This window comes from Aethalodelphis obliquidens, unplaced genomic scaffold (assembly GCF_003676395.1).
Source record: "Aethalodelphis obliquidens isolate GAN/ISIS:26980383/991018 unplaced genomic scaffold, ASM367639v1 scaffold56, whole genome shotgun sequence".
Classification (NCBI taxonomy): Eukaryota; Metazoa; Chordata; class Mammalia; order Artiodactyla; family Delphinidae; genus Aethalodelphis; species Aethalodelphis obliquidens.
Genome location: NW_020838000.1, coordinates 12,264,479 through 12,278,023, shown reverse-complemented (window position 1 = coordinate 12,278,023; position 13,545 = coordinate 12,264,479). Strand labels below are relative to the sequence as shown.

Genomic DNA, 13,545 nt, shown 5'->3' with positions numbered 1-13,545 from the left:
GCCTCCACCCCTCAGCAACCTCTATTGTATTCTCTGCCTCTATGAGTTTGACTGTTATAGATGCCTCATAAAAGTGGAATCAGGCACTAGTTGTCCATCAGTGACTGGCTTATTTCAGTTAGCATAATGTCCATCCAAGTCACAAATGGCAAGATTTTCTTCTTTAAGGCTGAATAATATTCTATTGTATGTATATACCACATTTTCTTTAGTCATACACTTGGATTATTTTCATATCTTGGCTATTGTGAATAATGCTGCTGAAGTTAACATGGGAATGAAGATATCTCTTCGATATCCTGACTTCAGTTCTTTGGATGTATACCCAAAAATGAGATTGCTGGATCATATAGTAGTTCTATTTTTAATTTTTTGAGAAACCACTATACTGTTTTCCATAGCTGCTGCACTGTTTTATATTCCCACCAACGGTTACAAGGCCTCCAATTTCTCCATATCTTTGCCAACAATTGTTATCTTTTGTGTTTTTTTAATAATTGTCATCCTAATAGATATGAGGTGATATCTCATTGTCATTTTGATTTTTCATTTCCTGATAATTAATGATGTTGAGCATCTTTTCATATACCTGTTAGCCATTTGTATATCTTTTTTGGAGAAACATCTGTTCAAGTCCTTTGACCATTTTTTAATCAGGTTATTGGGGGTTTTTTTGCTATTGAGTTGTAAGAGTTCCTTATACATTTTGGAAATTAATCCCTTATCAGATATACAGTTTGCAAATATTTTCTCCCATTCTGTAGGATGCCTTTTCATTTTATTGATGGTTTCCTCTGCTGTGCAGCAGATTTTTATAGCTCCTGTAGGAGTTTGATATAGTCCCACTTGTCTATTTTTGCGTTTGTTGCTTGTGCTTTTAGTATCATATCCAAGAAATCATCGCCAAGATGAATGTCAAGAATATTTTCCCCTGTGTTTTTTTTCTAACTGTTTTACAGTTTCAAGTCTTATGTTTAAGTCTTCTATCCATTTTGAGTTGATTTTTGTGTATGGTGTAAGGTAGGGATCCAATTTCATTTTTTTGCGTGTGGATATTCAGTTTTCCCAACATCATTTGTTGAAGAGACTCCCTTTTCCCCATTGTATATTCTTGGCACCCTTGTCAAATATCAATTGACCATATATGTATGGTTATTTCTGGGCTATGTATTCTGTTCCATTGGCCTATAGATCTGTCTTTATGGGAGTACCATGATGTTTTAATTCCTGTGGCTTTGTAATATATTTTGAAGTGATGTCTTCAGCTTTGTTCTTTTTCTCAAGATTGCTTTAGCAATTCTGTGTTGACAAAATTCAACACTTTTTCATGATAAAAATGCTCAACAAACTAGGAATTACCTCAACATAATAAAGGCCATACATGACAAGTCCACAGCTAATATATTACTCAATGGTGAAAATGTTAAAGCTTTTTCTCTAAGATTAGGAATAAGAAAAGAATGCCCTCTCTTGCCACTTCTTTTCAACATAGTGCTGAAAGTCCTAGTCAGAGCAATTAGACAAGAAAAAGAAATAAAATCCATTTTTGTCACTTTCTAGATGTCTAGTCAAGTCACTTGACCTCTCTAAGCCTGTGACTGATACCTGTGAATGGCAATAATAATATTGTCATTTCAGGGTTATCATACAGGATTAGAGACCATAAACACAAATGGCCTGGGTTCATAAGAGATGATCATTTAGGAAAAGCTCCAAAGTTTAACTTCTTTTAGTTCAAAGATTACCTATTGTTAACTGTGTGGTGTTGGAAAACTTACTTCACCTCTCTGTGTCTCAGTTTCCTCATCTGTAAAATGAGCATAATGAAAAATTATTCTGGGTATTAAGTGAATTTACATATGTAAAGTGTTCAGAACAGTTTCTGGTACATAGTAAGCACTATATATGTTGTAATTATTATAATTTGCTGTTTTGTGGTTGGCGGGGGGAATTAGGTAGGCAGGAAACCTGGACTTTCGTCTGCACTGGGTGAACTTGCAGGAGTTGCTTCCTTTCTCTTCCATTAATTTCCTTCTCTGTAAAATGAGGGAGTTGACAAGACCATCTGTCGAGCTCAGACATTTTAAGATGATATACCTAAACTATACTGTGAGCTGTGGGAATGTGGAAGGCCTCCTGACTTGTAGACAGTTTTGAGCTGCCACTCTGTCACCAATCTGTCAAAGTTTCCTTATTGATTCACACCAAGAACCTGCCTCTGTCTCAGCTTTTCTGCAGGGCAGTTGATCTGTTTACTTTTCACCATGACATGTTCCTCTGTCAACTGTATCAGAGCTGTCATAAGCCAGCTTCATGGCAGGGAGAGAAAGACCGTGGTTTTATTTTTCTGCCTCACTGTGTCTTCTTTCCTCTGGGACCTTTCTGAGAAAGGTCGAAACAGGATTCTGCAACTGGCATGACGAGGAATGCCACCAATTGAAGAAGCAGGGCCCATGTAAACAGCGGTGCCTGCCCCCCAGGAGGCCAGGCCTGGAACCCTGTTGGGCCTGACTCATCATCCCGCCCAGGGGAATTCTGCCCCAGAGAGAGCAAACGTCCTGAGTGTTATGGTGGCAGGTGGAAGGAGGGCAGTAACTAACCAAAGCATGACGGGAAATCTAAGAGAAGGCAGATAGGTGGTTTTGCTTGAGATCTGGTGACAAACCAAAGTACTACATACATTCCCTCTTGCTTTTCCTATATTCTAACGGAGAGATTAAAAGAAACACAGTAAAACACAAGGGAGTGTTGAAAAGACTCTTTTGGCCCCTTTGCCTTTTTATCTGCTTCCCCCCAAGATAGAAGACTGAGTAAGTGTCAGACTCAGATGTCCCAGGGCTGTGTTCACTACTGCGCACAGTTAGGAGCCTGAGAGGCAAGGTCCCAGAAACACACTTCCTTCTCTTTCTGTGCCCAGGCCAGTCAAGCTTTCTTTTGCTTCTGGCTCCAGGTAATGACTGTGTGAGTGTCAGGGTCAGTAAGGAGGGGCTGGCAAATAGAGAGAAAAAACCCTGTTGTGAGTAACTGAGATCAGTAGACAAGTCTTTGACAGTGTGATGTTCACAGTGCACATCCTGAGTGATGTTTCCCACTGGGTGGATGTTGATACAATCCACTGTGACAGAAAATAAATGAGTAGGAATAAGTTTGGGGGGGATTATGTTTCATTCGGGGCATATTTCATTTTAGGTCTGTGTGGTATCCCACAGGTCAGAAAATAGATTTACAAACCAGGTTTTCCAGGCAGGACTGGCCACTGAGGTCTTCATCCCAAGAAAGAACTAGGCTGCCCCTTGAACACCAATATTCCAGGGAAAACCTCTGAGTAAATGTCTCCTTGCTGCCTCGATCTTATCTGACTTCTGGGGTTCCTGGCTGCAGATCCCTGGTTTAAGATGTAGAAGCGATATCTGAAGTGCTTGAAACCCTAATCCAACCTCCACCCCAGAAAAAATGGGGACTCCCTCTTCATCTAAAGATGTGTGACCAAGCAGAGGGATGGCTACTGATTTAATCTGCATCACACTGCAAAGTGTTACTTGCAAGCCCAGAAGTTAGCCTTAGTGGTGTTAGATGGAGCCCTCTTGTTGGAAGGTTGCATCTTAGGTGTGATGGACGCCTGCTTTTTACCAGTGTAACTCACCTCTCACTGTTTTTCACCTATTTTTCATGTGGGTACAATTAAAGCTCTCACTTTTTGCCCTCTGACTTGTTTTTCTTAGCATCGCTCTTTTGCCTTCAGAAAAAAAATAATAAAATGTGATTCATATGATCAAATCATTAAACATAAGCTGCCACTGTGGAAGCTACAGGCATGGACTCAGGCACCTGATTCCAGCTATAAACCACAGAGGCTCTCTTCTGTGGGAAAAACAACACTGGAATTAGAGTCAGGATACCTGCCTTCAAATCCCAGGTTTCTCATTCACTGGATAGTCCCTTTGGCAAGTGACTTATCTCCTTTTGGTCTTACTGGCCTTACCTGAAAAATCGGCAAATTATTAGTCACTGCTGCATCACAGGGCTGCTTGAAAGTCATGACAAAAAGGCTAAGTAAAACGAATGGAAACCAAAGGGATACCTCTTCCCACATGCTGTCATCCTAGACTTTTGATCCAGACCAACTGTCCTTCATCAGGTCTTCCTCATAAAGTTTGCATTGCCTTTAGCTGCTGTGGATGAATTCTTAAGTTAAAAAAAATACTTATTTTCTCTTGCAGTGCATAGTATGGGACTGGGACTCCAATGGCAAACATGACTTCATTGGAGAATTCACCTCAACATTCAAGGAGATGAGAGGAGTAATGGAAGGAAAACAGGTACGTGGTAAGCCCCTCATGGCATTTCCCCCAGACTCGCCTCTTGCAATGCCTCCTTAGCACCCAGCTATACACCGAGCAGCTAGAGGTGAGACATTAATACATGATTAAACATGGCCAGGAGGGAGCATGGTGGGAACTGAAATCTGGGTTCTAGTGCCAACCCAGCTCATAGCAATTGGTTGTGACCTTGGACAGGACCCTGCTCCAAGGTGGTACAGTTTCTCCACTGGCAAAATGGAGAAGTCAGATGAGAAAGTTTCTAATTTCCTTTGGCTGTGTAGCCTTGGACAAGTGACTTAATCTCTGTGCGCCTCAGCTTTCTCACCTAAAATAAATGAAGGTGATAATGGTACTTACCCGGTAGCATTCAGTGAAGATTAAATGAGATAAATCATGATACGCATTTGGCAGGGTGTCTGGAAATTCCAAAATATGTGCTGGTGTTATTATCATGTTGCAGTATTCTTTCTAGATCTACATTTCCATGACCTGGTGGCATTAATTACACATTTAATGCTTTGGGCAAATTATTTGATTACTCCAAATTTTTATTTTGGGCACCAGATTTTCATTTAGTCTCACCATTTCACTCTTACACTCTTGATACCAAGACATAAACCCAAACACTACCACATACCACAGGGGCACATAGGGATTTCATTGCATCACACAGAAGCCTACACCTCCTCTTTGTATCTCTCAGACACCCATACTCTGATGGATACATATATACATCTGTTGGTCAGTTGCTGTCGTCTGGACCCTGACCATGTAACTTCTTCTCTGATCTGTTCAGGATTCACCTGCCCAGTGTCAGCTGCAGAACCTGAATCTCTTTGCCTGAGGGCTTTCTGTGGCTGCTGGAGCCTGCTCTGCCCATGCCTACTGCAGGCTGGACATGTTGGGGGAGTTGTACACATTTCAGGGAGCAGCCCTCAACAAATTGCTAGTGGGAGATGGAATATAAATACCCCAGCTCTCTTGCCCTTCAGGCAGCAAAACTCTGAGGCATGCTCTGTGAAGTTGCCCAGAGTTCCCCAGCAGGAAGCAGCCCTGGTTGCCCATAGGGTTACCTGAATGGATCACGTACCCCTTTTTGGCTGCTTCCCTATTTCAATTCCCCACTCTTTTATTGTTCCTTCCTGGTATTACCTCCCAGATGAATTACTTGTACTTAAATACTTGCCTCGGCGTTAGCTTCTGGAGGAAGTCAAACCAAGCTACCTGCCATCCTTACTCTGGGAGCCACTGTCCCCATAGAACAAAAAGGAGTGACAGCAGAGAAAGACTTTTTCCCCTAAAGACCCTGTGCCTGGCCTGCTCAGAAGTGCTGCTTGGGGAAGATTGTCCCAACTCACTGTTCAAGTTTCTCCTTTCAGATGTAAGTCAAGATGTAACCAGACTGGATGGAAATAAACTAACATTCTTTAGAATCAGAGGCTTAATCTGAATCAGACCATTTGTTGAATACCTCCCTTTGGCCTGAAAAGTCAAGGGCAGCTTTCTGCATAGCTCCCACAACCTGCTTAACACGCTGTTACATACCCAGCATTGCAGGAAACTTGTCAGACACACAGAGACCTTCACCCACGAGCAGGCTTGCAGTTTCAGGGGTACAGTGAAAACCAACACTAAACTATAAATTAAGTCACTACCCAAATAACTAGGAATTTATCCAGAGACGTTGTTGCTTCTTTGAATGTACAAGACCAGGCTCTGTTGAGCTAATAAATCAATGACAGTTATCAATACCACCCGCTAGAGTTCTAAAGAGTTTTACGAAGTTTTGCCTTGTTCTGCTTTACAAATAGAAATAGCCAAACCAATAAACATGGGAAACACTTCATCTTTAGAATCCTAGGAGGATATTATAGCATACATCACAATTGAAGCATGCTGAAGTCTGATGCTTTCAAACAAACAGAAGTGAATCTTGAAGTCTCTCTGAGGAAATGGATGATATGCTACTGTACTTTTCTGTATCACTGAGACACCAGAAAGGTTTTGGTGCAACCACTCAGTCCCTATTCTGACATGTCTGCACCCAGGGAACTGTTCTATTATTTATTGACCCCACTAATATTTACTGAGGAGCACCTGCTAAGTGTCAGGCTCTAGGTGTGACATGAGTGTGCATCATAGTAAAATATAAATATGAATCAAGTAAACAAAATATGTAATTATACATTGTGCCAAATGCTATAAAAAACTGAGCCAGTTTAGTTATAAAGGTATAACATAGAAGAGATCAACTGAAAAGGTGACATTTAACTTGAAGGCCCTTAAAGATGAAGTGAAGCCAACCATGTAACAAGCAAGGGAACAGTATTTCAGGCCGAGGGAACAACATTGCAAAGTACTGAGTCAGGAAAGAGCTCGGTGTGATTAAGGATCTGGAAAGAGACCAGTGTATCTGGATCAGAGAAGGTGAGGGAGCCATGCATGCGATGTGGTCAAGAACAGAGGCCAAGGCCAGGAAAAGCAGATTCTGATAGCTCAGAGAAAAGAGTTTCAATTTTCCTATAAATGTGTTGAGAGCACACTGAAGCCACAGTCTCCAATTTAATAGCTACTGGCTACATACACCTATTTCAATTTCAATTTTAGTAAGTTTAAGTTAAATTAAGTTAAAATTTCAATTCCTCCATCTTTCTCTCTCTCTCTCTCTCTCTCTCTCTCTCTCTCACACACACACACACACACACACACACACACACACACACACACACACACACACACACTCCAAGTGCTCGTGTGGCTAGTGTCTTCCACATTGATCGGTGCAGACATGGAATATTCCCATCATTGTAGAAAGTTCTATTGGGCAGTGCTGCAAAGGGGTCTAGGCTGGAGAATTAGATTAATTTTTTTAAAGATTACTCTGGCTACTGATTACTGGCTACTGATTACTCTGGCTACTGATCTGTAGATAATCAGTTACAGAGAGAGACAAGAGAGTGAGACAGGGAGATCTGTTAGGAGGCTACTACCATAGGCAGGACAGGAGGTTGGCAATCTGGGCTGAGTTCCCCTGGGAAACTTCTCTCTGTTCCAAATGGGACTCACTCTTGCACTTGTGCCTACACATCTGAGGTAGCTGAAATGTTTCTCCACGTGCTCTTTCATCCTCCAGGACACCAGCTTAAGCTAATACATGGTGAAAATGTCCCAGCAGCAAGAGGAGAGCAAGCCCCAGTGCACAGGGGCTTGTCAAGCCTCTGCTCATATCACTTGCTAACGTCCCATCGGTCAAAACAAGTCACCTGACTAAGCTCAGAGTCATTGTGCACTGGGAGGAATGGGTCATTGGCGCCAATGCTGTATCAATCTACCCACTCACATCTGCCTCAGAAATTGCTTCATTTTCAGATACTTCCAACTGTCAGAGTGTGAAAATTTGTCTTCTGAGTAGAAATCCAAGGATCTACTCCCATAGGATAGTAGGCAGGAGCATTCCACGACTCTTGGATGTTTGACTTTGTCAGTAGTCAAGGTGCAGTTGGCTTTGTCCCCTGAAGCCTTCTGTAGGCTGAAAGGGTTGAGATCTGTTCACCCTTTAGCTCCCAGCTACCTCCTCAGTTCTGATTCTACCTCTCACAGAAGCCTCTCTGGCAATCTAATGCGCCACCGTTGTGACTGTGTCAATCCATTATTTTAGTCCTCTGTGAAGTTAAGCAAACTTATCATCATCCCCATCAGCTTCCTGTAGCCAGTATTCAATGTCCCTCAGTTTTCCTACCTCTTAAGTCAATTCCCAGACACTAAGACTCAGCATTTGGGTTACTCAGCTGTGTGTCCCCAGATCTCTCCTTCCCTCTGCTGCTTAATTTGGTCCCATTAATAGCAAGCATTTATAAGTGTCAGGCACTGTTCTAAATGTATTACAAGGGTAAATCATTCAATCCTCACAGTAACCCTATGAGATACCTACAATTACAAGCTCCATTTTACAGAGGAGACATGCAAGACATAGAGGAATCAAGTAATTGGCCAAAGATCACACAGCTGGAAAATGGAGGAGCTGGGATTCAAACCAAGCAGAGTAGTGTCGGAGTCTCCCTCTGCACCACTCCTCCTTACTGCCCCTCCAGATGTGAAGGGATCAGCTAGAGACCATGGGTCAGCCCTCAGGTCCATCTGCCCAGGGGCCTCGTCACGAATGACTCCACTTCTTCCTGAGCTGGCAATCATGCTATAACCTTTCTTGTTTCAGGTGCAGTGGGAGTGCATCAATCCCAAGTACAAAGCCAAGAAGAAGAATTATAAGAACTCGGGCATTGTGATTTTGAATCAGTGCAAGGTATATACATAGCCCCTGTCTTCCAGGGGTATGAAGCTAGGGCTGTCTGGGAGGAAGGTTGTGTGGACAGAAGGAGAGAGTGTCAAAGAGATACGATCTTTTTTAAACAAAAATCAGAAAGTCAAGGTATTAATGGACATACATTGTAAGCATGGATGGTCTTGGAGCTGTGGTAGGCCAATGCCACCATACCCTCCACAAGGACAGTCCTGCCCCCAAAGATAGGAGAGTCCTGGTCTTCCCAGGGCAGCACCAGAGGGAGGTCCCCAGAGGGGGTCACCAACATTTCTAAAGCACCTATTCTGTGCCTATCCCAGCGTTCGTTGCTTTATATGTGACACCTCCGCCATGCCGAGAAGGTACCATGAAAATAAGACAGTGGGGGAAGATTAAAGGGCCTAAAAATTCTTCCCAGAAGGGCTCTAACTTAGCAGAAAATCCCATCTGGGAATAATTTTGCTACTGGTTGAGTACTTACTATGTGAAAATAACTATAATACGTTCTGTTTACTCTTATCACAACCCTGAGATTTCTACTTTCAAATGAGATTGTGTAACCAGTTTGTCACACACATGGTAAGTTTAAGAGCTGAGATTTTAGTCTCCGTCTGTCTGACTCCATGACATAAGACTTACGTGCCATCCAGTTTCTCTCTATATATATCAGGTTCCTTCACTCAGAGTTGGCCTTTCCTGGCTGCCAGGAGCTGCAAGAACTCATCCTTACATAACAAGAGAGTAAAGGAAAAGACTGATGGGTCTGGCTTAGGTCACATGCCCACCCCTTGGACCAATCACTGGAACTAGGAGATAATGCTTGTGATTGGCCATCTGGGGGTCACTGTTTTAATAATGGCTTTTTTTCTGTATTTTATGATGCTTTGACATCTTGGGGCCTTGCATACTGAGGAGGAACTGCCCCTCCCAGAGTTACCTAATTCCTAAAGGTAGCAATCAACTTGCCTGTGAGCCTGTCTTTGACATGCAGACCAATCCATCCAGAGCCTATACCCCCAGCCACCCCCTTTCCTGAACTCTCACACACCAAGACAATATTCCGCCTGCCCTGTATCACCCCAGAGCCAGGTTTCAGATAATTAGAGACCATCCCTATCACCCAGAGCCTCGTAAGTTACTCAAACTGTTGAATCCTAAACCTGCTTAACTTCTTACCTTGCTTCATGCATTCCTTCCCACAAAAACCATGATAAAGATTTTTGCCTGTGCTTTCCCCTCATTCCTCTTGCCTCCTGACTGACCCTAGTGCTTCCCCGTGTGGCCCCCTTGTGTGGCAGGACATTCCTCCTGTCCCTTGGGGAGCTGTGAGTAATAAACTCTTCTTTCAAAGGCAGTTGTCTCTGGTCATCTTACCTACCTGTACAGACCAAATCCTGGTACATTCAGAATAGACCTGTGACCATCCCTGTGCCCATAGCAGCAGGAGAAAAGAAGATCCAGATGAGCCAGTTCAACTATCCATCTCTGTAAGGTGGTTGTGCACATATCTGTTTTGATCTAAGAGTTCGGCACTCAAAGGCCATGGTGATCGAACTCATTTTTTTGGTGTACAGACAGTAGTAGGGTATCCCAACTATCAGGCAAAGCATCGCCATAAGGGAGCCAGGAGCAGGCACTATTCAGGGAGCCCAGTAAATATCAGCCCTGAGACAAGTCTGCCAATAGATGTGTGCCACCTGGAGGTGGTGCCTGGAAACACTACCATGGGGTTCTATGGGTCAGTCTCTGAGAAGCTGCCCTGAACGTCAGATGGAGTCTGAGAAGTGAGGGTCAAAAATCAGCTAGTAGTTGTCCTGGTAAAAGGATCCAGATTGTGAGCTCAGTGGCTGCAGGTACCATGCCTGTTTCTCACATCCCTGTATCCCTAGCATCCAGTGCATGGTGGGGGCTTAATAAATCCTTGTTAAATAAATAAGTAGATGAATGTCACCAAGACTCAAGCATCAGAATCATAATGAAGCAGAAATTAAGACTAGAAATCAGTAAGGTGTGTGAGAACACAGATGCCAGGGGTTGGGAAAAAAGCAGGGACCCTGCTGACTTCCAGCCTAGAGGTTGAAAGGATGAACTGTGCTGTCAAGACCGCCATCATTTGAGTTCCACCTCCATCATCTTAGCCTCAGTTTCCTCTTCTATAAAATGGGCACAATAATAACATTAGCATCACCTTCACAGGCTTGTTCTAAGAATTAAATGAGGTAATGTATGTCAAGTGCTTGGCGTACAGTAAGTTCTCAATAAATGTTAATACTTGTTGCTCATGGCATGGGAGGAATCTCACTAGCTGGCAGCTGGCAGTAAAGACCTTCTCAGGTAATTGTGATCTTGAAGCTGCCCATCTTGATTACTGTGGTGTTAGGAATGTTACCAGAACTGGGACTTAGACACGGGCAGCGAGACTGAAGCCAAGTGTGAGACTTCATTCATTTCAAACCAGTGGTGACCCTTGAAAACACAGTATTAGTCTCACCCCAGAGGCAGAGGCTGATTAAAATCATGTGTAAACCAAAAGAGAGGGTAGCAGGGGATGGATGGCTGCAGCCCTCACAGGCCCATCTAAATTCAGCATTGCTTTCTTTCTTTCCTTTCATGGAACAAAATCAGCTGACCCATCTTTTTCCCACAGATCTTTCTCTGCTTTTTCCTCTACGTCAGCATAACCCCAAAGTGTAGGCCTCTAATCTATAGGTATACAGATCATACTGTTCTAATACAGTTTCCTCTCCTCCTCCTGTGCAGATCCACAAGATGCATTCTTTCTTGGACTACATCATGGGTGGCTGCCAAATCCAGTTTACAGTGAGTTGTTTCCATATTTGTCCTTATTCAGGAGTAAGGTTGGGGAGTGGTGCTGGGTGTGGGGCACGAGGAGGCAAAAGTCTGTTAAGACCCTGGGTCAGCTTTGCTCACGTCTCACCGCTGAAATATCATACAGTAACATGTTTTTACAAGGAGGTCATAATTCTGTTTTCCTCAGTGAGTATGGTTTTCAGCGTCATGTCAGGAAATTCCTGCCATTCAACCTCAAGTGGTTCGGGCAACCAGCCTAATGCTTTCTGTTCTTTCCATGACTACATGAGGCAGGAGGCAGTGGGTGGGTTTCCAGGTCCCATCACTGCGTGAAAAGGGTGGGAAGGAAGTGAGCCGCGCTTGCGCATCCCACTGGACAACTGCAGATGTCTTGGTTGTGTTTGTGTGGCCAGACCACGAGCATCCATGTCATGTTCAATGGTCGGTGCCAAGAGTAAGCCATCCAAATGGTTCATCAGTCAATGAGAAAGAGAATTCCAAAAGATTGGGGAACCAGTCTCACAAGGTTGAAAAATAGAATGAGTGAGTGGATTGAGGATCACCTCCTACATGGAATATGTGAGCCCATGGGATTTGCACACTCCTAATACAGATTGGAGGGTCGGGGTGGACTGGGTCTTTTTTAAGTGCCTGGGTGGGCCAAGATTGTGAGTCCATCTGCCCTGGAACAATTTGCTTTCAGTGGCTTCATATTCAAAACCCTACTAAGTTTAGGCAGACATGACCTGCAGAAAGAGAATACCCAGATGACAAGGAATAGATCTGCTAAAACCTATGGGAAATCAACGTGGATGTAAACAAGAGGAATCCAATTTGTGCAGCATTTGTTCCTCATCTTACAAAAGTGTACTCTTGAAACTCAGCCCTGTTTAGCTCCCTAGACAGGCTGAGTCATGTGAGGAAGGCAAGGAAATTGGTTTGAGCCCAAGAAAGTAGACAGGAGCAATGTATTCCTGAGACTAGGGATAGTGGTGCCCAAAGGACTAGAAGGGGGTTCCCCGAGGGGTTGAGATAAGGCATCTCCCTAGATAGAGGCTTGTCCTCTGCTATAACCTCAGAGGGGTCTACCTATGTCCTGCCTAAGCTCAGGCCATTGTTCATTTGCCCCTGAATGCTTACAGGAGTTAATTATAGATTTTGGTCATTTCTTTGAAGTCTAAGTTTCTCTAAAGACACACCCACACAGCACCCACCCCCCCCCCCCCCCCCCCCCGCCATATACACACTGGCATGTTTAGAAGGTAGCAAACATGTGCATTGTGGGCACACACCCCTGCCTCCAGCTGTCCTGGGCAAATGGAGGTGGAGGAGTCAACAGTGTCACAGAGGAGATAGTGTTCCATGATCTTAGGCAAAGGAATGATGCAGAAAACTATTTATAGATTCTTCAAGGGAAAGCTCTATCAATTTGTGTCTGTTTTAGATTCTATAGATCCCATGCTTTTGAACAGCTCTTTATTCAACCTTCAGGGGCTTGCTTTGCCCTTGGAGTTGGGCTACAAAGAATTGGCCCCAGGGAAAACTGAAGTTTGACCCCAGAATGTTTCCAGCTCTACATCCTGACTCATGAAGGGGAGGGGAGGGGAGATCGTGTGGCCCACCTGACAGGAGGATTGCTCTCCTGGCTTTGTTTTCCCCTCCTTCTCACTTTTGCTGATGCTCCCAGCTGGAAGGGACCACCTCAGTGGTTCTCACTACCACCTTCCCAGCCCCGGCTTCTCAGCCATCCAGGGTCCACGGATCGACCTGCGGGAGATCTGGAGTGAGTCTGGAGCAAGGCATGTGAACAGGGGGAGCATGTGCAGATAAATGCCGAGGAGACCAGACCATCAGCAGTGCCTGCAACAAAGCCCTTCCTCCTGGAGGGCTCCAGGCCAAGGACGCAGGAGAAGGTTGCTAGGTGTTCTATTTTGAGCTTTCTATTAAAGAAAACATAGCAGCCACCTCATTGTCATTTTCCTCTAAAATTAAGTCAGCTTTCCCATTATTAATTTATTATTCAAGCAGTGCTATCTAATGTAAATGGCAAGCTGTAATACAAACTATTAATAACAAATAACATGTCTTAATAAATTTGATATTTATTATATACCC

General features: G+C 43.7%; 1 protein-coding gene across 1 annotated transcript in view; it reads left to right on the top strand.

The window, feature by feature from the left end:
• The window catches only part of CPNE4 (copine 4), a 573,815-nt gene that overhangs the window by 525,709 nt on the left and 34,561 nt on the right, over positions 1-13,545 (top strand). Inside the window, exons 8-10 of the mRNA XM_027086619.1 lie at positions 4,221-4,319; positions 8,536-8,622; positions 11,380-11,439. Coding sequence (XP_026942420.1) covers positions 4,221-4,319; positions 8,536-8,622; positions 11,380-11,439 — 246 coding nt within the window. The remainder of the gene's footprint in view (positions 1-4,220; positions 4,320-8,535; positions 8,623-11,379; positions 11,440-13,545) is intronic.